General features: G+C 41.9%; 1 protein-coding gene across 2 annotated transcripts; it reads right to left on the bottom strand.

The window, feature by feature from the left end:
- Nucleotides 1–519: 519 nt before the first annotated feature.
- On the bottom strand, nucleotides 520–27,719 carry ZFYVE1 (zinc finger FYVE-type containing 1). 2 transcript variants are annotated; one of them, XM_083863689.1, is made up of 13 exons: nucleotides 27,324–27,719; nucleotides 26,495–26,718; nucleotides 25,822–26,358; nucleotides 11,731–12,235; nucleotides 9,742–9,956; nucleotides 7,598–7,704; nucleotides 6,683–6,791; nucleotides 6,012–6,109; nucleotides 5,798–5,915; nucleotides 5,294–5,464; nucleotides 4,347–4,527; nucleotides 3,740–3,853; nucleotides 520–2,648 (listed from the first exon to the last, which is right to left on the bottom strand). In XM_083863689.1, exons 3-13 carry the CDS (start codon nucleotides 26,317–26,319, stop codon nucleotides 2,416–2,418), a joined length of 2,349 nt encoding a protein of 782 aa, XP_083719815.1. In that variant the 5' UTR covers nucleotides 26,320–26,358; nucleotides 26,495–26,718; nucleotides 27,324–27,719; the 3' UTR covers nucleotides 520–2,415. The 2 variants fall into 2 exon arrangements, with proteins under 2 accessions (XP_083719815.1, XP_083719814.1); XM_083863688.1 differs by lacking the exon at nucleotides 27,324–27,719 and having other exon boundaries at nucleotides 26,495–27,035.

Here is a 27,719-nt window from a genome sequence, read left to right on the forward strand (position 1 = left end):
TCATGTAAGTTTTCTGTAGAGCTTTCTGTCCACAGACATCTCTTAGGGCTCTTTTATTTATTGAATCTGGCTGTGTTAACAATGAACAGCATTGGGCTCTGCTAACATCTATCACCTTTACATAGCTAAGCCATTTAATAACCATATTCTAGACTGAGTACTCACAGCACCAAACAGTACAGAAAAAATAAGCACTATTCTGTACAGGAAACAGCAGGAAACTTAAACGTTAGGGGTTTTTTCTTCATTTTGGAAAACAAAGATCCTAAATACACCTCAGCATTCTCCAGAAAGAGTAACACCAAGTTTGCTGCAGTTCAAGCACCACATAGACTTGCTTTGTAGAGAAACATCATAAAAGATTCAGGTCCAGGATAATCTATTAGGAATGGACTCTGATACTGACAGATTGCTAAGTTACTAAGATCACATATATAGATTAAAAATGTTTAGACAATATTTTCCTTTTGATTGAGTAGTAGTTCTTGCTTTGACAAGAAAAAAAAAATCAGACAAGTCTTTGAAACAGATGCCAAAGATTTTATACAAGGAATGTCATGGCTGCTTTCTCTTTGTGCATTAACATGGTAGTAAGCTACATGCATAAACAGCACACAGGGCACAGCCTACAAACCAAGAACACATTGCTCACCCATTAAAAAAATAAAGAATACTTTGAAGCACAGAATTATGCTAGATGTACAGAATGTCTTTTAAGAGAGGATTTCTACCTACTCATGCCCTTACTTGGACAACTGTCAGTTTATGGCAGACTTTTGCTTACAAAAACATAAGACAGTCCGCAGTAAACTTGGCCAGTACCGAAGGTATCCTGGAACATCTTCTAGTCTACTTCCTTGTGTAGGCTGGATGTAGTTGTGAAGGGACAAACACTTTGTGAGCATGTTCTTTCAGAGACAAAGTGAGAACCGCTTGTTACAAGGAAAGTCAGTACGCTTGTTCAGAAGATAAAGTCCTTTATAGCAGTTAATTTAATAATACAGTCTTAAAACAGGGTGTTGGGCACTCATCTACACAACAGCACGTTTAATAAGCTGGGGAAGAAATACCACAGTTCCAGGACACTGCATTAAACTCCAGCCACTCCAAGAGGAGGCAACTCTCATGTGGTGAGAGAATTCTTGTCTATGTAAGCCAAGAAGGGAGAATTTTAGGCAGTTTAATCCACAATGGTCTCTTACTTCTTATAAGTGGAACCACAAATCCATATGACAGTATAAGTTAGGTTAAGTGGTGCTTTTCATAATAAAATCAGTGAATTCATTGCAGTTCTTTCATAAAAGGATGAAGTCCAGTGAGTGCCAGTTGCAAGGAGCAAAGAAGAAAGGTTCCCATTTTCCAGGTTGATTTGTAAGTTCGTATTATTAGAAGAAAATAAGTCAAATCTGTGCAGTTTCTATGCAACCATATCTGAGAACACGGAGGCTTCAGAGACTACAGGATCACTTAAAAAGTGGTGGAAAAGGAAAGTCATCACAACCCAAACAACTCAAACCTCGTATCTCAGAATTGCCTACAAAACTTGTTCTCTTCTTCTGCTCTGGACAAAACTTTTAACTGCAATGACCTTGCAGAGAAACTTGGAAGAAAACCTGAGTACATGAAAACATTGTCAGGGAGAAAAAAACCCTGCTACCTTTTGATCTGGTATTGAAGTTGAAATGGCAAAATCAGAATGCTTTGCCTAGTGCCATAGAGTTTGCTTTTACCTTTCAGAGCTCTACTGGTCTCTGCCAGGGAGTCTGTGTTAACTTGATACCTCTTGCACTGCAAGACCATTGCTCATATCACAGTTCAAACAAACTTGCTAATAAATCTGGGATTTAATCTTCCATGACCAGAAGGGCAGCACCTCCAGATGAAGAGCTGGTTGAACTACCAGGTGGAATTCATATATCAACACTGGAGATTCCTGGCAGCACAGAGTCCCAACCTTCCTCACACAACATCACGATCAGCAAGACATTCCAAAAGAAGAATTAGAAGGCCATAATTCTGATCCAATACAGTAAGGAACACCACCATCCATCATTTGAACTAGGAATACTCAAAGCTTCATTAATTCAACCATATCCTTAATATACTAAATTATACATAGTTGATATATATATATATATAGATAGGTTTTTTTATTGGAATAAAATACAATGGATTTTGGTTTGCTCATTTACAAGGGAGCTCCCTCCCTCTCCCAGTTAATTTGAAATTAAAACCTAGAGGCTGAATGTAAGCTCATTCCCAGCGTTCCAAGATGGATATAACACAAGAGGAGGCCAGAAACTGGAAACATGCACTCTGGCTGCAACAGGTTAGAAGGTGAAAGGGAGACCAGATAATTTCATTTGTAACCCTGAGAACATAAGGAATTGCAAAGATCTGGAGAGCAGCCTGGGGTTAAAGGTCACCAGGCTTTTTATTGCAGTTAAAGCAAACTCGGACTGGGTGATCCCACCCGCGAGAGGGGACCGCTCTGCGGTCGTGTGAGCACTCGTCACAGAATCCCTGGCCACAGGCCCGACAGTGGTGCTTCGAGAGTTTGAGACTGAATTCCTTCCGGCAGTTGTGGCAGTGCAGGATTTCATGATCTGGTACCCAGTATGCAGGTCGGGCAGCATCTTTTACCAGACCTAAGGAGGAAGTGAGGTGGGGAGATGAGAAAGAGGGAGAGCAAAATAATCCATGAACATGAGCATGTGAAGAATGTACTCCAGTGGAGGCACTCACACACTGCAAGTCATACTGCTGCCATTAAAGGGGAGGTGACCTACTGACAGAATCCTCCAGTGCAAGGAGTAGCCATTTAAGGCATTTTACCATTCTCCTACATCCTGCCTGTCTTCAAAGAATAAACAGTGTCTCTTTTAATAGTGTCATCTTGCCTTACTCAGACTCTTCCAGAGGTTAAGACACTTGCTTTTCCCTACCTTCAGTTTCAGCTGTGGCCAAAAAAACCCACAAGGTCACCAAACCAAATATTCAGAAATGCATGTACTGTCTGAACTGAGAAAGGGATTTATTCACTCTGCCCTTCATTGAGTCAGAGAGCAAACACCCACAAAGGTGACAGCTGGACGTGCTGTAGGAAAAGCAGCTGAACAGTGATCTGCACAATGAGTAGGAAGTCAGGTCCAACAACAGAAGATTTAAATGTGAAATATTTGCTGATATATCTAAACTGCTGCACATGAAAGAGCAGCAGAGGTTCCCTGCACTAAGCTCACCATTAAAGATCAGACTACTAACTACTTCCTCTTCATTACCAACCTGGACAGCTTCAAATTCTAAGCCCTCCCCTCAGAAGTACCAAGAAGTACCAGCAGTACCCATGAACACACTTAAAAGGCACTCAGCATCTCTGAAAGAAAACCAAACCTGATAAAATGCTTCCTAATTGGCCAATCTTTAGGGAACTCCAAATGGCAGGCCACTGCAGTGAATCCATCAGGGAAGCATGAATTACTCACAGCTTGGTGCACAGTTTTGCAAAACAGGTTGAAAAGAGAAAGTGTGATCTGCAGAAAGAACATGCTGAAAGCCAAGAGGAAACATCAAGCAGAAGAGGTCCAGAGGGCTGTAGAACTCTCAACCAACAGTAGTATCACAGCAGAGGTGCCAGCCTGTCACACAAGCTCTTGAAGTTTAATAACAAGTTTTGCTCTTTGAAAACAAAAATGCCTTTAGACAAAAAAAAACCCCATCAGAACAGAACAGAACTCACCTAAAGGAATGTCCATGGCTGTCACCACCGCTCCAAATGTGTTTTGCACAGCTTCCCCCACCTTCCTGGCAATAAGTGTCCCCCCTTCCTCATCTGAAGGCAGTTCAGCCACATCTGCATGACACAAGAGTGAAGGGCTCAACACCTAAATCCAGCACCCTTTCTGCCAAGTTTCAGTTAATTTACATTAACAAAACCAGCAGCAAACCCAAAAGGCAGGTTGGAATCTCTCCTCAGCCTTTATGTTTCCCTGTCCAAAATCCTGAATTGCAGAGTGTTCATTTTAGCAATAATGGACAAAATACATTGTCTGCTGTAACACAAGCAGCCCTGCTCTGATATTAGCACCAGACCATCACCAGTTGCTAGGAAAATGAAGTAAAGATATAATTAGAAAATAATTTTTTCAGCAGTTCAGGTATCTGGTAGGGTCACGTTTCTTCCAAAAGGCATTGAGCTCTTCAGTTCCCTTACCAAAAACTGTTTGGAAACTCAGTGTGAACAACACTGTCTACGCCCACTGGGAATGGTTGTGATCCAGAAATCAGGGACAAAGACTTCAGGCTAGTGCCCAGGGATAGCTCTGTGACAATCAGCTTAAGATTACCTAACTGGATGCCCCTGTTGTCATAGCAGTTGTCACACACGCGCACTGGTGCTGGTCCCCAGCCTCGCTCAGGCACTGGACGGGTCTTGGACGAACAGCCATCACAGAAGCCCTCTCCACAGGCCCGGCAGTGATGCTTGGTGTCATTATCTTTGAAAGGCGTGTTGCACTTCTTACAACTCTAATCAGAACAACACAGAAGGAAGAACTGTTAGTTTGATCTTCCTGAAGTGAAAAATAGAGAGCAGAAGCCCAGGATGGCAATTGAAATTGTGAAAAATACAGTTACACACAAGACTTGGGTCCTATCAGCCCCATAACCTTACCCCAGGGAAGTGACTTAGAATGGTACAGTGGCTAAACTAATATACTGCTGTGATCCCTTCGTTCACAATCACAAATAAACACAGCCACATCATGCAGGGCTGAATGATGGGTATTTGACCTTTGTGTGGGGTAAGAATTCAGAAGGCAGTTTTCATTGAAGAAGAATCTGTTTCTGGCAAGACACAGGGAATCCTTTCCTAGTTGAACAGTTTGGGTGAGCTTTTTGCTCATCTGGTATAAAACCATATTTTAATCTCTGCACTTATAAAAATAGTACTATCAACTGCTGTAGCCAAATTTAGGGTGTTGATTCTTTGCTTTGAAAAACAAGTTCATGCAAGCCAGGATTTTCTGTGATATTGCTGGGGGAGTAGCTCACAAAGAGCAGGGAGAAACAATCTCTTTATCAGGGCTAGGCCAAGTCTCTGTTCGTAATTTCTCTGGCTATGTCAAGAATGGGAAGAGGAGATAGCACTTGAGTTTTCTCAAAGGTGTAGGAGTAGGGATTGCTGCAGTAAAACAAGAAGCATGCGGAATCTGCAAAGTACTTTATTATTTAAAGAATAAGGAAAACAGGTTTCAGCTAGGGAAAGCCTTTCTCCCCAGCAGCTGCTATTTACCAGAATCTGAGAGTTGGGTCTCCAGTAAGCTGGGGCAATCTGGTCTGTCAACCAGGAGGTCACAGCTTTCGTGGGCCCCAGGCTAAGTTCAGATACTGATTGAGCCATGAAATTCATGCCATCCAACAAACGCTGGGCTGCATTGTTGTTGTCTTTCAAAAATCCATCAGTCTGGAATGAAACAGATATTCATCTGAGAATAAAAACAGGGAAACCTCTTTTTTTAGATGCAGATGGCTCTGCAACCCATTACTCCTGTTAAACTGGAGGGCAAGCAGGAGAAAAAGATTCACCAGCCATGCTTTGAAAGACAGGAGTAAGTTGGCAACTTAGCCATTTCAAGATAGCCAGAATATGTCTGAAAGCCCTTGCAAAGGCTGTTTCAAACAGCAAGGACCAGCTTAATGAAAGGCAATCTATTTTCTCCATCAACATCCAGAAGAACCAAATGAGTGTGTGCATGGCTGCACACATACACAAAGACTATTCAGCGACCAGACTTACCCCTGGCCAGACATGCTCAATTTCTGTCCTCACCACAGTGTTCACAGGGTCCTGGTTGCCAAACCAGTACTGCCGGCTGCGATAGACTACCCCACAGTTGGGGCACTCGATCACATACCTGCACAAGAGGAGGACGGGTCACCTCTCTGGCAAGTCCTGTGCACCAGGCAGCACAGAGACCACAGAGAGCAGAGATCTCAGCTGCAGCACTCACCCTGACCAGGCGTACTTGGCAAGGCCCAGCCAAGGGGAATCCGTGGAAGCAGAGGTTTTTGGCACCACGCTGACCTCCATCCCTCGTTCGTAACAGGCCTACAACATAAAAGTGCAATTTAAACTACATTCCTGGGAGTCCAAATCTACACCTGGCTGCTGTTTGGCCACATAAAACATATAATTAGCGTACAGAGGTCTACAGCAAAGGAGCACTCATCAGAACTCATTTAAAAACAAAGCAAAAGCAAACCCACTATCATTAATAACGTCAGGGAAGTATTTCTACATCAATAGAGGTAGATGGTACATCAATAGACCATGATGGTAGCCAAAAACTTTCCTGTCTCCTGCACAGATCTTTCAGAAAAACTGGCTAACACCAAGCACTGGGCATAAGCAAATAAGAGTAACAAGGTCAAATATATAAAAGGTCAACATCACCCAGGTTAAGAGAAGCCAGCTTCAAAATGACACAAAGCACACAGAGGTGATTAACTCTCCAAGCAAACATACAAGTCAAATACAGATCAATTTTTCTTGTCAAGGCTATGAGCATCTCTGACATTTAAAATTAAAAAAGGAAGAAAACAGGCACATGCCTGTGATATTCCTCATTTACTTAATCATCCTTTCCTTTTTCATTCTTCAGACCTTTTACTTGTATCTCACCTTGCAAGTGTAGACTCTGTTATCATACTGGTGAGAATATCTGCATCGACTTTTGGATTCATGAGGGACTCCTTCCTTTGCATGGTTCATGCTCTTCTTACAGCCACACCTGAGTATGCAAGAGCACCCCATGAGTTGCTGCTCTTAGACACAGGACAGATGGCACCAAGGTTTCATTTTTACTGCTATCTTGCATTTTTATAGATGTTGTGCTCTCAAACGATCATCAGAACTGTACATACAGCAGTGACATAATTTATTATTCAAAGGCAGGCTTTTCAGAAGGAGGTGCAGCAACTGTTTCACATACAAGGCAGCACCACACAACAACTCACTGCAGAAAATATTCAGCATCAGAAAAGAAGCATAACCAGTCACAACATCATGCTGCTATACAGCTCCCAGACTCAGAGCACTGACTGCCATCTACTGCCCTTCCAGGTTCAATCTTGGGGCTCTTTCCAGAGAGCTACAAGCCAAGATCTAATCAAATATGGAGTTCCACTTGGACCAAGTCACTGAACACAGCCCCACTCCATGATGTATGCTTTAGGATTGTTTTTTACTGTTTAGGCAATAAAAATGTCAGGAAAAAAATAGGAAATTTCAGGGGATTTATTTAGACACTCCTTTCTTCCTGCCTTGTTTGCATTTGGGAAAAGATACAGGCAGCACGGGTTTGTAGTCATGCACAGAAACAGAGTGGGCAGAAACCCTGCATCCAGCTGGGATGTGGCAACAGTGACTGTCCAGTTCACATAAGAGTTGAATTTCAAGCAAATTCTGCCTGGAAGTACTAGCTGAGGATAGATGATGTCAGGGGTCAAGACATCACAGAAACTTCACATTCTGTGGCTGCAGGTAAGGACAGCACTATCCTCTAAGAGGATGGAGAAGCATTTCTCATCTACTTACCCACAGCTTAGGCACACAGAGGAGCATGTGAAATATTCATCTGGAAAGAAAGAGCTGTGAGCCATCTGGTCATCGGGGATCTCCCCACTGAACCGGTCACTTAGAGCCTGTTAAACAAAAAAGAATGAACTGGAAAGGATTAAGGGCAATGAAGACATTTTGCAAGAAAAAAGCAACGATTCCTCTACTGGAGGGGGAGGCAGAGAGTACACAGCTAAAAAATGTGTCTTATTAGCCTGGAAAACAAAACAAGGATTGGAAACCAACCAAGAAGGCAATCTTGCACTTGTATGGAAGTGACTTGAATACTTGTAAGATACTCTTTTTCTCTGCTCTGCTCTCCTCTCCTTCTGTCCCTAGTTTGAATTTTGTAGTAGAAATGGGTGGTAGAAAATTGCATCCACCTCTGTACATCCAATACATGCTCAAAATAGCATGGTTCTTGCAAAAAGGGCTCTACATTCTGGAAACCTCTGAAAAGGAACTCATAGGATCATTTCTCATAGTTCGTGAGAACACAATTTTTGCGTCTTGGCTCAGAAAGTGCTGCCCTGACCTTTCCTCTGGCCACTTAAACAACTGCTCCTCTCTGGTGAAATGGCAGAACTGAGACAAAAGGATTTGTACCCCTTCCTAGAAACATCCATTCTCAGATTAAATCAGTCCTCAGCCTTGGCACACTTAACTTTTTCAGTTCCTTCAGGTCTTAGGTTTAGGGGAAAAAAAAATCACTGGAACAAAGCAAATGGTTATATTTTCTTGATGGAGATCTCTGAAGGCATGAGATCTAGCTGAAACTCTTCCTACAGCTGAAGTTTATATAGTGTCTGCCTGCCTTTTTCTTCCTCCCCTCACAGGGTTGGGGTAGGTGGAGTGGGCACATCTTTGCTGTCTAACAAGAGCTGACTGCACATACACGCAGACTTGTATATACCTCTCTCACTACAGCTTCCCTCAGATAAATTCTTTATTTAAACATTTTATTTCACATAATTTCAAGGAAATTTACTTTACATTCTCTCTTAAGCTTGACTGATACTGATACTTTTGAATGAACTCACAAGTTAGAGGAAGTGGACAGAAATCTCTAGCAAGTCTTCTGTCCTCAACAAATGAAGCAAAATAAGTTAATTTGTAGTCAGTAGTGATTTGAACACAGCAAACACTCTACTGGTCATGAATTTAAATATACCAGCAGCTGTATCTGAAACTAGGCTACTTGACTATTGCAATAAAGTCCTAGAAATTAAACTAAAATTAATGATTCCAACTGTTTTTCCCCTTGCTGCCTGTCTGCTCCCTAATGCAAAGAATTGAGTCTATGCCACCCTGGCACTTCCCTCTGTGCTTCACCTACCACTAATGCAGAGCAGCCAGAATTATCTGTTCCAACAGCTGTGACTAACACCAGAAAAGACTGCTAACACTACCTCCTTCTGCAGATAGTCCCCAGCTCTGCCTGCCCCTCCCCAGTGACAGCTGTGCTCTTCATGCCAAAGAAAATATGATGTTAATTGGGCAGTGATATGTGGAAACTTGTAGGAAAGACTGCAAATTTAAAGACCCAAAAATCCCTCTGACATCCTAGAAAAGTGAACCATCTAAGAAAATCACTTGCTCTGAAATAATACATCATTTGGCTTGATCCCATCTTATTCCCTAGCTACCAGCACAGCTCCTTCCTCCTTTTTGCCCCCTAGCTCTTGGGTTATACTACTCAGTGCTAGGTTTTGCCAACTATTCATTCCCTCCAAGTCTCTTGCATTTTCTCCTCTTGCACTGAGGCCAACTTTAGGAATTTTATAAAAAAACCTTCTAAGGTCTCTCTTTGTAAATCACTGGCATTAAGTGCTTGTCACTCATAGCATCAGTTACTTTTTTCTTCCCAGCTTTATGATCTTGTTCAGCTTGGCTCTTTAACTTTTCTTGACCTTCCATGATCTTTACTAAAGTGTTTGTTCTGAAGTAAAAAAAAAAAAAATAAAATCTCAGCCTCCCCGGCTGTTAGACAAAATTACCATTCTCATGGAAGACTTGCATGCAAGTCTGCATCACTGCTTCAGGTGCTCTGCCTTTATGAGCCACAGCTGAGTTAACAGCAACAGTGGTACAAATAAACACTGTGACAACTCTTCTTCACTTACTTTTAGTGCTTTGTAGATAACCCCCGGCTGTCTAGGTGACCGAGTAGTATTGTTCTCCAGCTGCTGCTCCACAGCTCGCCTAAGCCCAGAGAAATCTGTTGGAGGATTGTATGTCCTCGTTCCCTTGTAGTGAATTGAGCTGAAAGCCTCAGGAAAACAGCTTAGCTTCCGAAACCGATCCTGAATGAGCTTCTCAGGAACCTCAGAAGGATGATCTAAATGTAAGAGTATCAGCAAGTTCATAAACAACTGACTGTTTAAAGCAATACTTTAATTGCATAGTACTTTCATATGCAATATAGACATTGTTTTCTTAATGAAATCTTCTAATACATCTGGAATGCAGTTATCATTATATTTTAAAACAAGAAAAGGAAACAAACTTTCCAAAAGCAGGCTCTGTTTTGTGATACACAGCTTTAAATTCTAAGACCAAGTTTCTCAGGTAAAACCAGACATCTAGAGTTTGAAACACAGATATCCAGATTAGGAAGCAAGTTAGGACATAATACAAGGAAACACAATGTCAGCACATTTGTTAGTTCTTTTCACCAGACCATAACTTGGTATAGCTATTCCTAGCACCTGATAAGTGAAGGATATGAACCTTACATGGGCTGCCTGCTCTCCATGCCAACTCTGAAGAAAGGAAGACCAACAGTGCGCATGGCAAAGCACTTCAGAACGGGCCACATCAGGTCAGACTCCACAGAGCCAACCACATTCTCCTGCCTGCTTCCAAGTACCTGCTGTACATTTCAGAATAAGGCAGGCCCCATCTTCCCTGTCCTAAAACTACATAAGTACATTTATCTCAATTACCCATTGAGACAGATGGTTACAGCTTTCTGCACATCTATATGCTGAGGTTTCTTTCCTATTTCTACTGTGATCAGAAGTGACCATAAATATACTTTTTTATTACCCTGAATTTGCATACACGTGCAAAGTGTCCTCATGGGTCACTAAAGGCTGAACTAACGAAAGAGAAAATGTCAACAACTTCATGAAAGGCTGAATTGCTAATCAGCAAATTGTCATATAAGAAAAGGATCTGTCTTATAGGTAACTTAAAAGTTATTAAGAAGTTACTCATGTCAAGTTCTTCTACTAGTTTAAAACTTCACTGTTTGGAAAAGCCAAAGTGAGAACGTGGGTCAGCCAGGACTGCTGAGGTATTTATTACACAAGAGACAACTCCTAGATGTTCACAAACAGCACGACAGAGCCTCAGTCGCTGTTGCCTGTAGGGTAGACTCATGTCACAGAAGTTCATAGAGAACTGTCTCCCATGGGAGCAATCCCACACTGAAGCAGGGGAAGGACTGCTCTGCCTGAGCAGCAGCAGGAAAAATGTTTGATGAACTGATCATAACTCCCACTTCCTGTCTCCCTGCATGCAGGGGAGGAGGTAGAGCTGGGAAGGAAGGAGAGATGAGGAAAAGCTGGTTTTAAAATTTATTTTACTTCTCATTACCCTGCTCTGATTTTGTCAGTAATAAATTAAATTAATATCCCTGGGTCAAGTCAGTTTTGCCCATGATGGTATTTGACAAGTGATCTCTCCAGACCTTATCCCAACTGATTAGATTTTCTCTCTCCTGTCCATTTGTGAAGGGGAATGATAGGGCAGCTTTGGTGGGTGCCCGGCATCCAGCCAGGGTCAACTCACCACATCAGTTTTTCACCTTCATCTGCCATCTCATGAATTTGTATGATGACCCCTCCTGTGGCTGGCAGAACTGATGACTATTCAGTGCTCATGTTCAGCTGGCTAAGAGGATTATTCTAGCTGATTTGGAATAGTCAGATCACCATGCGGTGGTCTGAATCCTCTTCTAGTTCCACAGCCTGGTTCCCAGACTGAAACCAGTGAGAGCAAAACCCAAATCCCATTTTTACATGATAGTAAAGAATGCTGAATATTCAATGCAACCTGATAGTTCACAGACAGCGTTTAGCACATTGTAATTGGAATTGCCTACTCACCAGAGCCCAGTAGCTTGGTGTACACAGTCTCATGAAAAATGATGACACCTGGACCCAAAGTTGACAAAGGAACATCTAGGCCACAGCGGGCTGTGGTAGCTTTCAGCTCCTTGGTGAAGTGTTTTAAATAAGCCTCCGAGGCATCACCAAGGAATTTGAAGAGGTCATTGTGGAGCCTGTCAGCACGAGTACGGTAGATGACAAGGTCAGAGATGGCCAGGACCTTCAGCAGCAGCCGTGTTCTCTGGCTCAGGTTCACAGTGGCCCCCAGCAGGCCCTCAGTATCAATGACCACCACTTTGCGGACAGGGTCATAGGCTGCCCAAACTCCAACTGTGCAGGACTCCTGGGCAGGAGATGTCTTGAAGACTTCCCGGCCATAGAAGAAAGTGTGGTTAAGGGTGTGAGACTTGCCATCCCCTGTGTTCCCAAAGATGGATACTACCTTTAGGTGCTGGTCAGGACTGCAGTCCAGTTTCTTAATGAAGTCTTCTTCATTTCTTACCTTCCAAAACAAAAAGAGAAAAATATTGTAACTATGTAATTGGAGTAGACAACACTGAAAACACAGCTGGTTTCAGGACTCAAAAGATTAAAAAGAGTAATTACCTCCTCTTCACATTTTGTCATAAGTTTCTGAAGCACCAAGAAGTACAAAGCAAAATACTAGAATGCATTTTGTAAAATGTACACATTGATGGGATTTGTGTTGTTCCACCATGGAGATGTTTTGGAAGTGATGCCTCACCGTGATCATGTATCTAGTCAACTCTCCAGTGCCTCACCCCATTCTCTGAGACAGCCCTTTCAGAGAAGGGAGCACAACACTACATCCAAGTATGTCAGAACAGCTACATGGAACATGGCAGACTTTCTCAGTAGTATTGGTCTCCTGGCAAGCATCCAAATTCAGGCATGAAAGAGGGGATTGCTTTTATCACTTGCCTCATCCACAGAGGTTGAGCACCTGTTTAGGCAGAAAGCTCTCTGGCATACACTTGTGCTGCATCTACCCACAGCCAGGGGCTCTCAGACACAGACTGTCCTATTCCCATTGCTCTCCAGCTGATCAATCCTTCAGCTGGAAAGTGGGAGCAGAAAAGCAGCAGCAAAGCTGTGCACTGGAGCCAGGTGCTCAAAGCAGGTCCAACTGGCTCTCACAGAAGCACCACAACTACCCCAATGATCCATTTCATAATTTACTGCATTGTACTTTCATTAAAAAAAAACAAAAGAACACACACATACAAAACCAAAAAGATGTGCAGGTAACTTCTCTTTGGGTTTGCATAGTTTAAGTTTATGGTGCTGCCTAGGCTGAAGAACAGGGCATTTTCTGTTCAGATAGTGGAGCAACAGGAGCAGATAAACAAGCAGTGAAACGGGCTAGGGCTCTGTACAAGAGCCTGTCCTGATCTTGTTGCAGAATAGATCCTTGGCTTTCACAGGTTTCATGCTTCATTCATTTGTTTAGCCCTTACTTTTTTGTCTTCCAACAGGTTTTTTCCATATATTATATGAAAGGGAAGAATATGACAGAAGCACTTTTTGAGAAAGATTAAATTCACTTTCTTTATCCCCATTCCCTCTTCAAGGAATCCCCATCAACTGAAAAGAGCAGGGCTTCCATCCCCTCTCACCTGCCTCTTAACTTCTGGAAGCTCTTAGCTATTTTCATCCTGCGAATACGGTTGGAAGATCTCACAATCTACAAACCAGGGAGGTAATGAGGTAATAAATGGTTTCTTTGAACAAATTTATTCTTAGATCAGCAAATTATTTTAAGGCTCAGCCAGCCCCATTTGCTTTGGTTAAATCTAACAGCAGCACCTAGACTTTGAAGGAAAATAAAAATCAACCACTGTGCCAAAAATGCAAAAAACAGCCAATGTGCCAGATTGTGGTTGGGAACAGCATTCACAAAGAAAACCTGTGAGCTGTGGGCTTGCAGTAGCTTCTCACAGACTCAAACTATTCACGGCAGCCTCACAGTGTAGAAGAAAACAGGAAACGAGACATCAAAATGCTCTCAACAGAATCTTTCCTGGTGTCTCTGGGAGAACATCAAGATACCCTGAAATTACAGGTGCACAAGAAATGGTCTGCTTTCTTGGTAGCTGTGATTATTAGCTTATCATCAGGAAGGTAGCTTAGATGATAGATGCAGTTTTGCTTAGTGTCTCTTAAGATGTCTCTGTGGAGGAAAGGAAGTTCTTGGTTCATGGAATAGCTCTGAAAAACATTCACAGATTTGACAATATGAAAATGTTATGTGTACGTAAACAGAAGGGAATATGATAATGTCTTCTCCCACCTCCCAAACTTCGCACCAAAAGGTAACAGGTCCTTTTTGCCAGAGTCAATAGTTATGTACTCACTGGACAACACAAAAACCCCCAGTTTTCAAACAGCTGCTTAAGTATTGGCAGGACAGCTAATGACTATGATCTTTCAAGTAGCACCAGTTTGGTAGCAGTTTGGGAGAGTCTGTGAAACAGGCTGAGTCAGTAATGTCAGAAGACACAAAAGACAATAGAGACCACAGGAATAAGGGTAACTGAGATATATTCCCACTATTAAGAGACAGTGTAACTCAAAGTTACACTGAATATCAAATCACATACCCGAAGTTATTCCCTTCTAAGTTATCCCCTCCTAGGCTCTCACAGACCTCCTTTCAGGACAGAATTCGGGACTGATTCAAACAAGCAAGTTACCCAGGAGCACAAGAATGCATCAAAGTCTAGCTAGTCCAATGTTTATGCCTCACAGGACTTGGCAAATATGAATGAGAAGAACTTAAGACATGAAATCAGTAAATATTTCCTAGCACACTTTACCAGTGCTCAGAAGTCAGATGACTGAGAACTTCCTGAGCAGTGGTTGCACTTAGATGCTCGTGGTTGGTAGAGAACCAGTAGACCTATCCTCCCTTTTAGAACCTAGTCATAACTAACAACATCCTTACAATAAATTCCATGTGGGCAGAGAAGCAACAAAAATCAAAACAAGACAAAATGGCCAAAAGCACCCCTTCCTTTTGAAGCTGAATACACCTGTACGTCACTGGGTGCTCCTTGTTCTTTGTGCACTAGTTTACTTTAACCAATGCTCAGTACAAGAATTATACTCTCAAAGAACCATCCACAATTTCCATATCAGTAGTCAAATTTACTTCCCTTGAGCAAATTTCTTTAGGACATTTGAAGTCAGAGTGGGTGTCGTAAGTGTCAAAGTACTAATCCCCACTTCTTCATTTTGCTTCTCATCTCTAAAAGAAATTGGCATGGTACCACCTTCTGTTGCATGCGCAGAGGACTCACATTTCCATAACTGTGTCCACTTCCACATTTCCCAAAGGCTTCAGATCACTGACATTCACAGCAGAGGGTAAATACAAAACCTTCCTTACATTGCACAACAATGTAAATTAAGGATGAAAGCTCTATGCCTAAACCAAGACAACAGTCGTATCTCTTCAGCCCCTTCTTGATTTTGCCATTTCTACTATCAGAAACTCATTTACACTTTTGCTATAGCTCTTAAGAGACTCTCTTCTAAAAAGAACAGTTTTTACTACATCATATGTTATAACCCTTCTGTGGTTTTAACTAACCCTTATGTAGTTTTAACTCTATGTAGTTTTAACTATGTTGCTTTTAGCAATTGCCATCCAGCTCCCCATGCAGACCCGTCACCCAAGTTCAGCTGAACTGGAGCTGAAGGTCTTCAATGGCCAAAACCAGAGAATTTGACAGCTGAAGTCATCTATAAGGATGGCACAAAAGCTCACAGCATGCTGCAGTGGAGCACATTTAGAACTGAAGTCTCTTTATCACCTATACTTGGAAATCTATTGTACCTAACATAACAAGTTTTCTAAATCTGAGCCCTAAGAAAAGTAGAATTGTTTAGAAACAGAACTGCTAAAATGAAACAAGAACTGCTAAACAAGAGAACTCTTTTTAAGAAACAAGAACTGCTAAAATTACATTCCTGCCTATTATTTTCTTGGTAACAATGTTATTAAAACAAAAAGTGTTAAAAAACCTAGAAACAAAAATCTATAAAATAGAACAGAGTTTCCAATGACCTGTACTCATACAATTTCAAATCTGCCTCCAGCCAAACAAACACATTAAGAGAATCAGACATTTTACCACAGTTTTCTCCTTTTAAGACTCTTTATGAACCCTTTAGGGCTTGCTAATATTCATGGAAGTGGTGCACAAAGCCAGAGCTGTGCCACAACACACAATAGCTCAAAACAAAAATCAAGAATGCTTGGCATAGTATTCATCAGAGTGCCTTCATTTGCTAGACTTACACTGTCATTTGGACTTACGTTGGTACTTTTGTTGTTGTGTTTTGAAGCCTTACTCATTGCTTGACCTGGTTTTAAAAGAGTAGTTTTAATAACAAAAATATATTTTCTGCAATAAAAATAAATAAATAATAAAAAAAAAAATCATATAAATAACTAAATTTTTGAGTCAAGGGTTATCAGGCATGGGAACAGGCAGCCCATGGAAATAGTGAAGCTACCATTCCTGAAGGTATTTAAAAGACATGTAGATGTGGTGCTGAGGGAGAGTTTAGTGCTTGACTTGGCAGTGCTGATTTAATGGTTGGATATAATCTCAAAGTTATTTTCCAACTTAAGTGAGTCTATGATTAGACAACCAGCACACAACAGTATCTTCTCACACAACAGTATCTTCTGACACACAAACCACTACATCAGTAAGAATGATATAAATTTAACAACTTTCACAATGAATGGAAATGTAAACTACAAGATTTGTAACAGCACATCCAAATGTATACCAGCATAAAATTACAAACACCAGAGACAAATCAGTACAACCAGTCAAAACAATCAAGTTAAAAAAAGAAGCATTTACCTTAAAGCATTACTTAACACCGGCAATACAAGTAATGCTGCTCACACTTCAGAAAATATTTTTGAAAGATAATGCTTACAAGAGTTCAGACACCTTAAATCAGAAGGAGAAATGGCAAAGCAAGCTAAAAGAAGATCTGCAAACCTTTTAAGCAGTCCTAAACTTCTAAAACAATACTGAAACAATATTAGGTAATTGATCTTAAGGACAGAGCATCATATCAATTACTAAACCTGGAAACAGAACAGATCTGTCACATCTGCCCAGCTCAATGTGGACCAGTACTTAAAAACAGTGCTTCTAAATCTGTGTTTCAACTCTAAAAAACCGAGCTCCTATCCAGAAGTATATTCACAAAAAAGTGTTTGGGTGCATATCTAAAGCCCCAGGCCCCACCTTTAGGTCATTAAATCACAATTTCAGTGTACATTGAAAATAAGAGAGAAATCTAAAAAGCAGATTTCTTCCTTTAACTACAGCGAGTAAGACTAACCTGAGAAGAATAAGCTCCACTACAGTAAAGTGCCACCATCAAAATTCACATCTCTGCAGGGCTCCTCAGAATCACTCCTGAAAAGGCAGTGCACGAATGCAAAGAAGTGTAACTGGCTTAACCCAGCAACTCGAGTGCAACAGGCTATTAAAAACGCAATTGGAAATTCCCAACTTTTGCCCCAGAAGAACTTTTATTGATATCCACAAGTGTCTCTTGTCAGCAAGTGACAAAAAAGGTAGTTCCCTGTGAGGAAGAGAAACTTTCTGCTATGAAACCCATGACGTCAACAGAGCTGTGAGATAGGCCCTAAACCACAGTAAGTCAAATTCTGTTTCCTCTAAGATTTTAGGCTAATTCAGGTTGAGAGTGACCTCAGGAGGTCATTACTTCCTCCAACTTTCAGAGTCTTCCAAACAAGAGAGAAGATTTTGATCATAAGCAGGTGCTCAAGAAGAATCAAAGCTGACTTTTAAGTCCAAGCATCTCTAGTTTTCTACCTTAGGTTGCCTCCTATACCTTTTCTTATCCATGACTTTCCACGGAAAATATAATTTATGCCATTACTCAAGTCTTCCACATGTCACTTAAAATTCATAATATAATTACACCAATTTGATACAGAAATAAGTGCCTCTAAAAGATACATTTCCTAAAAGTTTGATGAAAATAGACAACATCAGCAAAGAAAGATTCCAATAACCTTATGAGGAAAGACCATGTTTCATGTCCACCCCCTGCAGCCTCCAAGACACAGTAGTAAGATGAGCAGTCATGCCCATACATGCTGGCTGGTGCACGACAGCACACATACTGCTTCTTACTCAAAAGACACAAAATGTGGACAAGCACTGGATAACAGGAAAAAGACATCTCAGAAATTAGACTTTGTTAATTCTACTGGTCAAAGAGTTGCTTGTTCCTATGTAAATGTTTTACAGTAGCCTGAAAAAGTTTCTGCAAAGGGCTGTGTCAACAGACTGGTTTATAGAATTGTGTATGTCGTACCAGTAGTTACGAATCTGGTATTCAGGAGTAAGTTATTAATCACTGATCCAGCAAACACTTACATACATTAATCATTATTGTCCTCAGGGATCTCCTAGCCTTCAGCCAAGCTGACAGTGGATGTCAGTATTTTCAGCACTGGAGTCCTAGAGTGCCTCAAGCCCAAATAAAAGGACCTGACACCAGATACAGGGAGGGGCAAAATAAAACAGGAGACAGATACACCGCAGCGATTTAGGGTTAGATTCCCACACTGCTCCTCATCTTCAGCTGGTTTTGATCTTATTCCCCATGTGGGTGCAGGTCTGGCTTAAGCAGATGAAAGCATTTGCATTAGAGGTGTTTCCTAACCTGAAGGGTTTCTTCCTGTTTGTCCTCACTGCAGTACCACCTATGGATTCTGTGGAGATTTGTTATCTGCCACAGTACATACACGTGGACAATACTGTCCCTGGTCAGAATATATTTTTCAGACCAAAATGGTCCTGTTCCTTCCCACAACTCCAGCATAGGAATTTAGGTTCAATATTTTCATGGGTTTGTACAGAGCTTAACAGCATGAGTCTCAACAGGACTTACAGGTCCCTGCAATGAAGAGCAAAGGCTACCCATGTCTGAGGCCCATGTATATTATTACAGAACTCTGAGAGAGGCAAAGACAGAAAAGTTAAATCCTGCTTAACAACCCTACCCTAAAAGATTCTATTTCAAACGTTTTAAGACAGTGGTGGAAAAAAACTAAGAGGATTGGAGGTAACCCAGTATGACTGGACTCCACCCTAACCCAAAAGGCAATAATGACTGAAATATTGCTATTACCAGGTAAGTTAACCTTGTAGACAACAGCTAAATTATACCAAACTTCTGGAAGCAGAAATAAGACTACAAAGTTCACAAAACTGTTTGCTTGCTGAAAAAGTACTTCTGCAAGGACTGAAAACTAATAAAGACTTTGAGGTGGATGCAACTGCTGTGAAAATAACACTAACATAATAGTATCATCTAACTCTAAAAGAAAACAGTAAAAAATGATGTAGAAATCATGGGTTTGTATCCTAAATACCTTTGAAGTTCCTGTAGATGTTAATTTGGCCACAGAGCTACCAATTACCACTCCGAAGTCACAGCTCTAGCAGCAGAGAACACATCCACATGAAGAGACTTGCCCAGAACACAGCAAGTCAAGGAGCAAATTCATGCTGTCTTCCTAAATACTAAGAGTAACTGCATTACTTGTGTGGACACTACTTATACCACTGCCCTTGTTAAGAGGGGCATTTATGAACTTACTTGTACTACAGTTGCATTCTTCTTAGAAAACAGTTTGTCTGGTTATTTTTGCAATTTCAGGGTGTTTGGACAAGCAGGCTAAAGGACTCAATCTTCTGCCTTTATGTGATCCTATAGCAAAGCATTAACAACCCAGGTAAAAAGCCAAAAGTGTGTATCTGCCTCTCAGTGATCGCTGTAGAAAAGAGAAAGTGGAGGCAATGGAAAGGACAGAAGAGCAAGAAGACAGCAAGCTGTTTTTTCTTTCTCAAATGTACCCCAAAGCACTCACATCCCTTTTCTATTGGCAGCATCCAAGAGCCCAAAAGGATTCACTGGAGAAGTGCAAAGAGGGGTATAGCACTGAAACACCCCATTTCCCCCCACCAAGACTATTTAGTTCAGAAACTGAACTATGTTCAGGAACTTCTTGAATGAAAGTGTGGGTAATTCCAGAGCAGCTTGCTACAAGGCTCTCTCACCAGTGACATGCTCTCCTCCTTCCACACGTGCACTCCTGTCAGCATATGGACAAAAGAGAAGAATGAAGCAAAGTATTTGACTTTAATTAATGCCCAAGAGTACTGCATCGTGAAGAAGGTGCAAGACTGGTTCCAGAGAAAAGCACTGTTTGTAAGTAGTTATGTTAAAAATTAGCCAAGAGGCAGCCTGAGACTGTCAAAGGAGTTGTGTGTTTGCTAAATGGATGGCTCTCTCTCCTACCTTCTAAAAATACTCTTCAAAATACTGGTCTGTGTCCAGTGGAAGAAGGAACACTCCTAACCAGCAATTGCTGTGTAGTTTTGTAGTTTTTCTACTACTTTATTCCAAGGACAGAAAACAGCGCACTTAAATTTAGGTGAACTGATAACAGACTGGGATGGGAGGAATACTGAAAAATAACAAAGTAATAAGAGAAAAATTCCTAGAGTGTAGGACAATAAACTCCCAAAAATACTTTGGCAAGAAAATCTTTCTAAATCACAAAGAGGTGGAAAACTCATTTATAGCACATCACCAGTATCAAGGGATAGAAATTACACATCCTGATTGAACAGATCACTGGCCTAAAAAACTCAGATCCTTCAACATTTTTTTCTTCCTCCTTTATATCCATGGCAAATATACTAGCTGTGACTCCTTACTCTACAGGACATGGACTAAATTTCCCAGAAAGTTACAGCTGATTGTGCTACCCTAAAGCATAGGGGGAAAAAACTCACCAAAAACACATTCCCCCAACAGCAAATGAAGCAAAAGTGTGACAGGAACTAGCACTATTTGCTGGACAAGTGCAATCAGTCAGGCTGAAGAGGTTATGACCTTCTTTCATAAGAGAACACACATGGTACCTCCCATTAACTGACAAAGAATACTTGACAAGAAAAAGCATTCCTAGAGACTCCATTCTCTCATCCCTAGACTTTATCCAGGCTCAAATCAGTAGATAATAAGGAAAAGTCACAGTACTTCCACCAGGTTTACAGCAGGAGTGAGAAAAGCAAAGCAGCTAGCAACCCTGCAGAGTCATCACTATGTGTGTGTAACTTTTTAACAGAAGGGGACTGAGGAGGACACATAGACTGTTATGCTATTAATGACAGGTTATTTAATGATTGTACAAAATGGTCTGCATTTAAATAAGGGCTATGGGTCCTTCTGTGTTACCTTAACTGACTGTAAAGCCTTACAGAGATCTTGCTCATATTTTCTGAGGGGAAGACCTTACTCCTTTAGGTGTCTAGACCTCCTACAAGGAATAGAAAAAGCCTCAAGGAATGGGGCTATATTTAGGAAGTTGAGATATCTATTGGCACAACAAAAAAAAAAAACCCTGCAAACTGAAGAAAGGGAGCTCATATGGGTATCTCAGGGGAGACATAGCAATAAATGTACCCTCCTTTTCCCTCATAAAATTACACAGCCAGGGAAATCATTTTTGTGACTAGATGGAGTAAAATTTTTCTTTCCTTCTAGTCTCCTTAGTAAGTCAGACTACAAAGTCAGTACCTTTTATTTTTCTTTTCAACTCACAGATTGGGTAATTTCTTGTGACAGAAATTCTTGTTTCTGGTCAAAGATGAACAAATTCTAAGGCAGATTATTAATAACTAAGCATGTCCTCTAACTTCTGGGGTCAATGAAAGACTTTTTCTACTTCCATTAAGCATATGTGCCGAGTTTTTAATTAGGGCTTTGGATAAAGTGTTATCATAGAAGCCATTAGTGACCCTACAAGCAAGTTCTCATCTTGTGGCAAGAACTCCCAAGGTCTGTTCCCCAAGATAAAAATAACAAGCTGTTGTTATGCATTGTAAAGCATTCAGCCCCACCTCAAAAGTAGTAGTAAATAAAGTTCATTGTACAAGGGATGCATAACTCTGCTTTATGCTAAAGAACTCTTTTGCAGATGTGTTGCATAAAAACAAAGCAAAAATGGAAACTGATCCAGAAACTGCATAAATATAAGTACAAGAGACTAAGACAGATCCAAATGAGTGGAAAAGTTCATGGGACAGTAAGACAGCCTCAGGATTTGAAACAAGTATCATAACCTGAGTCATGTTTTTATTTTTGTATTTCACTGTGTTTTTCTTAATACCAGTTTTTAAAAACCCAATTAATTGACTCTGACTTCTTATGGGAAGTGCCTCCCGTGTGCAATGGGCAGCACAAGTGACAACATGATGCTTGTTTGAGAATCCAGGAAGTTAGAGATAAGAAAGGAAAGCTGACATGTTGGGAGAAGTAGATCAGCAGATTCAGTTGAGAGACTTACACATAAGAAAAAAGAAGGCACACAGTTCAAGTCTAACAAGGCAAAGAGGAGATGTGGAAGATGTAAAGAGTGACAAGACAAAAGCAATTACTGAGGAATTAATCCCCAAAATATCATTCTCAGATGAGCAAGGAAGATAGACTATGTCAGAGCCAATTAACAAACAGATGCAGTTATCAAGAACAATTTGATTGAAGCCTCAGCTTTAGATATGCAATAGATAAGGCCAAAAATTTAATACTGTGTAAAGAGAAACTGCATAACAGAACTTAAGAGAGTCTAGAATGGGGTCTAAAATGCAGGTGATGCCACTTTGGAAAATAGTCAAGGTTTGTTTTCTGATAGAAGTCAGTGAGGTCTTATGAGAGACAAGAAGTCCTGGAAGAAGGAAGAAAAAAATCATCATGTAGATCAGGATGCCTGAGGACTAACTCACAAGAGCTGCAAAGCATTGCATTGTGTAGTGTGAGACAGCTGGGGCTGGACTCCATGAGGAACAACCTCCCTCTGTTCTTCCACGGACTTGCAGTGCGAACTTGGATATAACCTTTAATAACTTTTTTTAACGAGGTTTTTAAACCTCCTTTTGAGGTGCTCAGATATAGTGCCGTTATGATGAACATCACAGAGAGGCTTGTATTTCAGAGATACAAACTTTAGCTGCCATTGGTTTTCTACAAACAAGCAGCGCTTTAAAATGGGACCTTTTCTGTCTACGTGGATTTGAACAAGCACAAGAAGCCCTCAGCTTTCTGAGCTTATGCTATGCCTGCAAAGCACAAAAAGCTTTGAGCAGGCCAGCACATCTGTGCAATGTGGCACAAAGACAATTATGCAGATCTCAGAATTATCACAGCTGTATCTGTGTAGTGCTGAGCCCAAAAGGAGAATTTCCACCTCTCCCCGAACCAATTTGCTCAGGCACAGCTCCTTATGGATTAAGCCACATTGCTTCTGGATCTAGAACTAGATCAGTCATTTGCTTACACACTATAAATATTCTCCAGTTTTAGAGCTACCACCTCCAAGAAGCCAACAGGAACACTGAGATGAAACATAACCACTTGAGCTAACAACTCCAGGTTCCAAAGGAAACTAAAAACCAAATCTTCTGGCTCTGTGTCCCCATCTCAGTGATCCACTTTCAAGTTAGATGTTTGTAAACAAATATACGTCAGTGATATCAGTGATTATCTCGATCTATCATCTGCTGCTCCAGCAACATAACTAGTTCCATCTAATTTGAGGGGGGGTGGTGCGGTGGTGTAGCTTTTACCATTTGTAATTTTGTAGCTTTTAATATTGCTATGGCAAAATCCACTTTCCTCTTAATCAGCACTTTCCTCTTATTTCCCAACTAGTGCAACAATTTTCAAGTTCCAAAGGTCACTAAACAGTTAAAGATAGCTGCGCTGCACAATTCTGTTAAATTCTTATCCTGTCTGCTCAAACTTAAAAAGCCACACACTCTCAAACTCTGAAACTCCATATTTCAAGTTACTAATATTGAGACATTTGGCATTTTTGGACAAAAAGTTGGTTTAAATAAAGAACACTCATGATTTCTCCCCAGGTAATGAAAAGCACAAAATAAAAGACTGATGATCACTCTCCTATAGCTAAATTGGCTCCTCAGTATTATCAAGAGCAAAAGATGACAATGTAGCTCTGAAGACATCTTCTGTGGCATCTGACAGGCCTTTCTAAATAAAGGTCCTCATGTTCACTAGCGGAATTACCACTATAATAGCAAGTGATAAATTCCAGCTGTCAGAAAATAGTTTCATTGAAATCTCTCAAAGTGCTTTGATATTGGATGTGAGATGTCACATATGTATTCAGCTGTGAGGAACTGGAGATCATTCCAGATGGAAGAGCTCTGATTCAACATCTTTTAGTGAAATAAGATTGGTTTTGGAGAGCTTTTTCAATCCAACACTGTTCTGACCAAATTGTTATGATCTGATAAAGGACCAGTGCTGTCCCAATAAGGAAATTGGCTTTATTGCCCATGACATTTAAATAGCAAATGCACTTGCTTGCAGGAGGCAGCCAAAGGTCTACCTCAATAAGGCTTACAGATTCATGAGTATAAATATAACTTAAACCAGTACAACCACACACAGACAGAGTTTGTGAGCAGCTTTGCAGGACAGCCCTGTTCCAAGGCACTTCAGAGCTTGCTCTAGTGGTCAGAGGAGGATTATTGAAAAGTCTGTATCTTAAAGTAATAGTTGCATCTGTCACACATTACAAGGAGATAGGTGTGTGCTTAGGGCTTGGAGGCATACAAACTTAAGACTGCTACAAACCTGAAACTCAAGCACTCAGTTCACTGCTGTCCTGCATAGTGTGTGTTCTATGTCAGTGCACCATAAGGACTGTCACCCTTTCCCCTTCAAAAGCCATGACAGTTTAGCAGTCAGTACACCTGAATTGACAAAAATATGACCCAAGTATCTTGCAGCTATTCTACATTATTGTATAATTACAGTGTACATACATACGTATGTATGTATACACACTTCTATAGTCCAAAATAAGTAAGAGATACTTAAGTCACATTTCCTTGTGATGCATGACAGACACATCAACTCTTACTGTGACAGATACAAATAACTATCAAAAATAAGAATATAATATATAATCACAATTCTTTTTAATGATGGTAGCATGAGTATGTTAAATAAGAGTAACCTGATACTGAGTTTCCAGGTGACTACACATTTTCTTTCAGTGTCTCCTCGATGAGGTTTAACATAAGGAATGAAAACTCGAAGTCAGAAAACAAAGTTCAATTTTTAATTGTGTAATTAATATGCTCTGTGGCTTTGACACATTTTGGCTTCAAAAATGCTTACCAAATGTAAGAGCCAACAGGAGAGTTCTACAACTGCATACACTGAAAGTTAGACTTTCTAAAACAGTGCCTCCTGGGAGGCTGTTCCTAGTCAAGTAGATCTTATCATTTTTATCAACAGAAATACCCCAATGGCAATTTCTCCCTCTTTCAACAAAAGGCTAACATGTAATAATAATTGTGACAAGCAGTATAGCTTAACCATGGTGCCTGTAGGACTGGGATGGAACACTTTGGAGACTTACCTTATGTTGTTCTACTCCTAAAATCAGATGGATTTACTGGTGCTAAATGGTAGCAATGGGCTGTAGTATTGCATTAGCACTATTTGGTACAATGCCCTCTCCTAGTCATAAAGCAGGAAATTGTCTGCCAGCACTCCTATTTGCAGGACACCTACTGCAATACAATGTATTCAATTTTGTTCAGGAATGACCAGCATTCTCCACAAACAACTCTTATCTTAGTTGTGTGTGTCTCAGTATAGAGTCAATTCTTTCACCAGCTTTGCTGACCAAGCCTCTTAGAGGAGACTCTTGCCACATATAAGGTTTTAATGGACTTGACCTTTTGAGGAACTCGTGAGCAAGGCCACTCGAAGGCACTATGTCTTTTTAGCCCAAGATGCTCAGTAGCACTTGTACCTCATTGGCCATCATTTTGTTACCATTGCCGCCAATTGCACTTCAAGTATTAACCAGGCATCACAGAAGCCTGTTACACTAAGAAAGAAACTAAAGCATCTTGCCTGTTCACAGCAAACCACAACAGTTCTTACCTGAATCTCCTCAGTTTCATCCACCAAGAGGAAGCTCACAACTTTCTCTGTCATCTTCCTTCTCTTGGTCTCCTCATCCATCCCTTCCTCCTCTTCCTGTTCTTGGGCTTTGCCAGCATGGTACACGGTGACAGGGTGCTTCCTTCTGTTCCCCCCAGCATGTGTTCTCTTCTGACACTCCACACAGAGGTTGATTTTGCACACCTGGCACCTCACTGCTGCTATCTGCCTTGAGCCTGTCATACTGGCATGCATTATGTTCCCATTGGCACCTTTGCAGGAGTCACAGTACGGGACATGGCCGGGTCTTATACGGGTCCGTTCATGATTCCGCAACCTTTCTGGCTGGTGCAGCTCCTCTTCACATCGCTGACACTGCAGGCTCCTGCACTCATCACACTCAAAGATTGCTTCATCTGTCCCACTGCAAACATAGCTCTCCTGGCACAGAAGTGTCGTGTTCTGTCCTTTCTCCGCAGTCTGCGTGTGGGCACTCATCTTCGGATTGCTTTAAAGCAATATTTTTCCTTTCTGTTTCTGTTTCAAACAATGATATGTGTAAAAGTCAGTTCCAAAATTAGTATTTTCACAAAAGAAAGAGACATAACAGGAATGCTGTATGAACTTAATTTTAAATAATTAATATATGCTTCTGTAAGATTCATACACTGACCTGCCTCGCAGGAAGAGTGTTGTTAAGTGCTAACGAAGTTTTCTTTCTCCAAAATAAACTTAAGACAATGTGGCTGGTTTCATGTATTATTATACTCAAATGCTAGTATACATTCTTTCTCTGCTTAGATGTTTAATGTACTTTCAGTGACGAGAAAAAAGCCCCAGCCTTGTGTATTTCACCAGATACAGCAAGTATTTCCCTGAAGCTGAGAACGGAGACAGCTGGTGACACAGAGACAAAAAAGGCATCAGAAATGCACAAGTGCACATACATGTACACACACACAAAAGGACCGTGTCAAGACTAGAAAATTCTCTGCTTTCACTCCATAGCTAAGCTCCTCCTTCAGAGAGTTCACAGTATTTATTTGCTGGGAATTTCCTGATGTGCTTCGCCAGATAAACGAAAATCCGCTGTCTTTGTGCGCTCCTTCTAGTAACACTGGAAGACGATCGCTACCGCGGTCAGGCTGACAGACGACGGATTGTTTTTCCCCTCTCCCTGTACGCCCCAAGTTGCCAGAGCAGAGCCCCGAGACCGGCGCCCGCCGAGGGCAGCCTGCGCGCCCCGCCACCGACCGCCTTTGTCTCGACCGCAGCCTCCGGGCCGCCTCCCCTGCCCCCGGCCAGCGCGGAACCCCTCTCGGCCCGGGATGACCCTCGGCGCCCCCTCTCCCCGCCGGTCCCGCGGCCCCGGGCGGGCGCTGCCCCGCGGGCGGAGGAGCCACAAGTGCAGCCGCCCGCGGGGCTGCAGGCGGACCCCGGCCCCAGCCCGCGGTTACGTAACGGCGGTGCCGGCCGGCGCCTCCCCCCGCGCCCGCACCTACCTGGGGGCTGAGCCCGGCGCCGCGCCGGCCGCCCGGGAACGGGGGAAACCCCCGGGCTCCTCCCGCCGAGCGGCGGCGGCGGGCGGCAGCCGCGATGGGACCAGGAACAAAGGCGGCGCGGCACGGGGCGCTGCGAGCCGGGCTATTGTTTACAAGCCAGCGGCCACCTTTCTTCCCCTTCCTCCCGCCGGCACCCGGTGACTAAGGACTCGGGTCCCGGCCGCGGCTTCCTCCTCCCCCCCCGCCCCGTCCCCTCGGCACCCGGGGGGGATCTCCCGGTCCTCCTCCCCCAGGGGCCGACCATGCAGTCGGGGCGCCCGGGGGAACCGAGCAGGGCAGGGCCGGCCAGGACCCGCGCCCCTCCACCCGCTCCCCTCGTTGTCAGCCGGGATCAGC

This window comes from Zosterops lateralis (assembly GCF_965231275.1).
Source record: "Zosterops lateralis genome assembly, chromosome: 6".
Lineage (NCBI taxonomy): Eukaryota > Metazoa > Chordata > Aves > Passeriformes > Zosteropidae > Zosterops > Zosterops lateralis.

Excerpts from the sequence above, each read along its gene's own strand:
- ZFYVE1 (XM_083863689.1), bottom strand. The coding sequence starts at position 26,319 with ATGAGTGCCCACACGCAGACTGCGGAGAAAGGACAGAACACGACACTT. Across the intron at positions 7,705-9,741 it reads TTATCTACAAAGCACTAAAA|GCTCTAAGTGACCGGTTCAG; the intron begins GTAAGTGAAGAA and ends TTTGTTTAACAG. Across the intron at positions 2,649-3,739 it reads AGCCATGGACATTCCTTTAG|GTCTGGTAAAAGATGCTGCC; the intron begins GTGAGTTCTGTT and ends CTTCCTCCTTAG.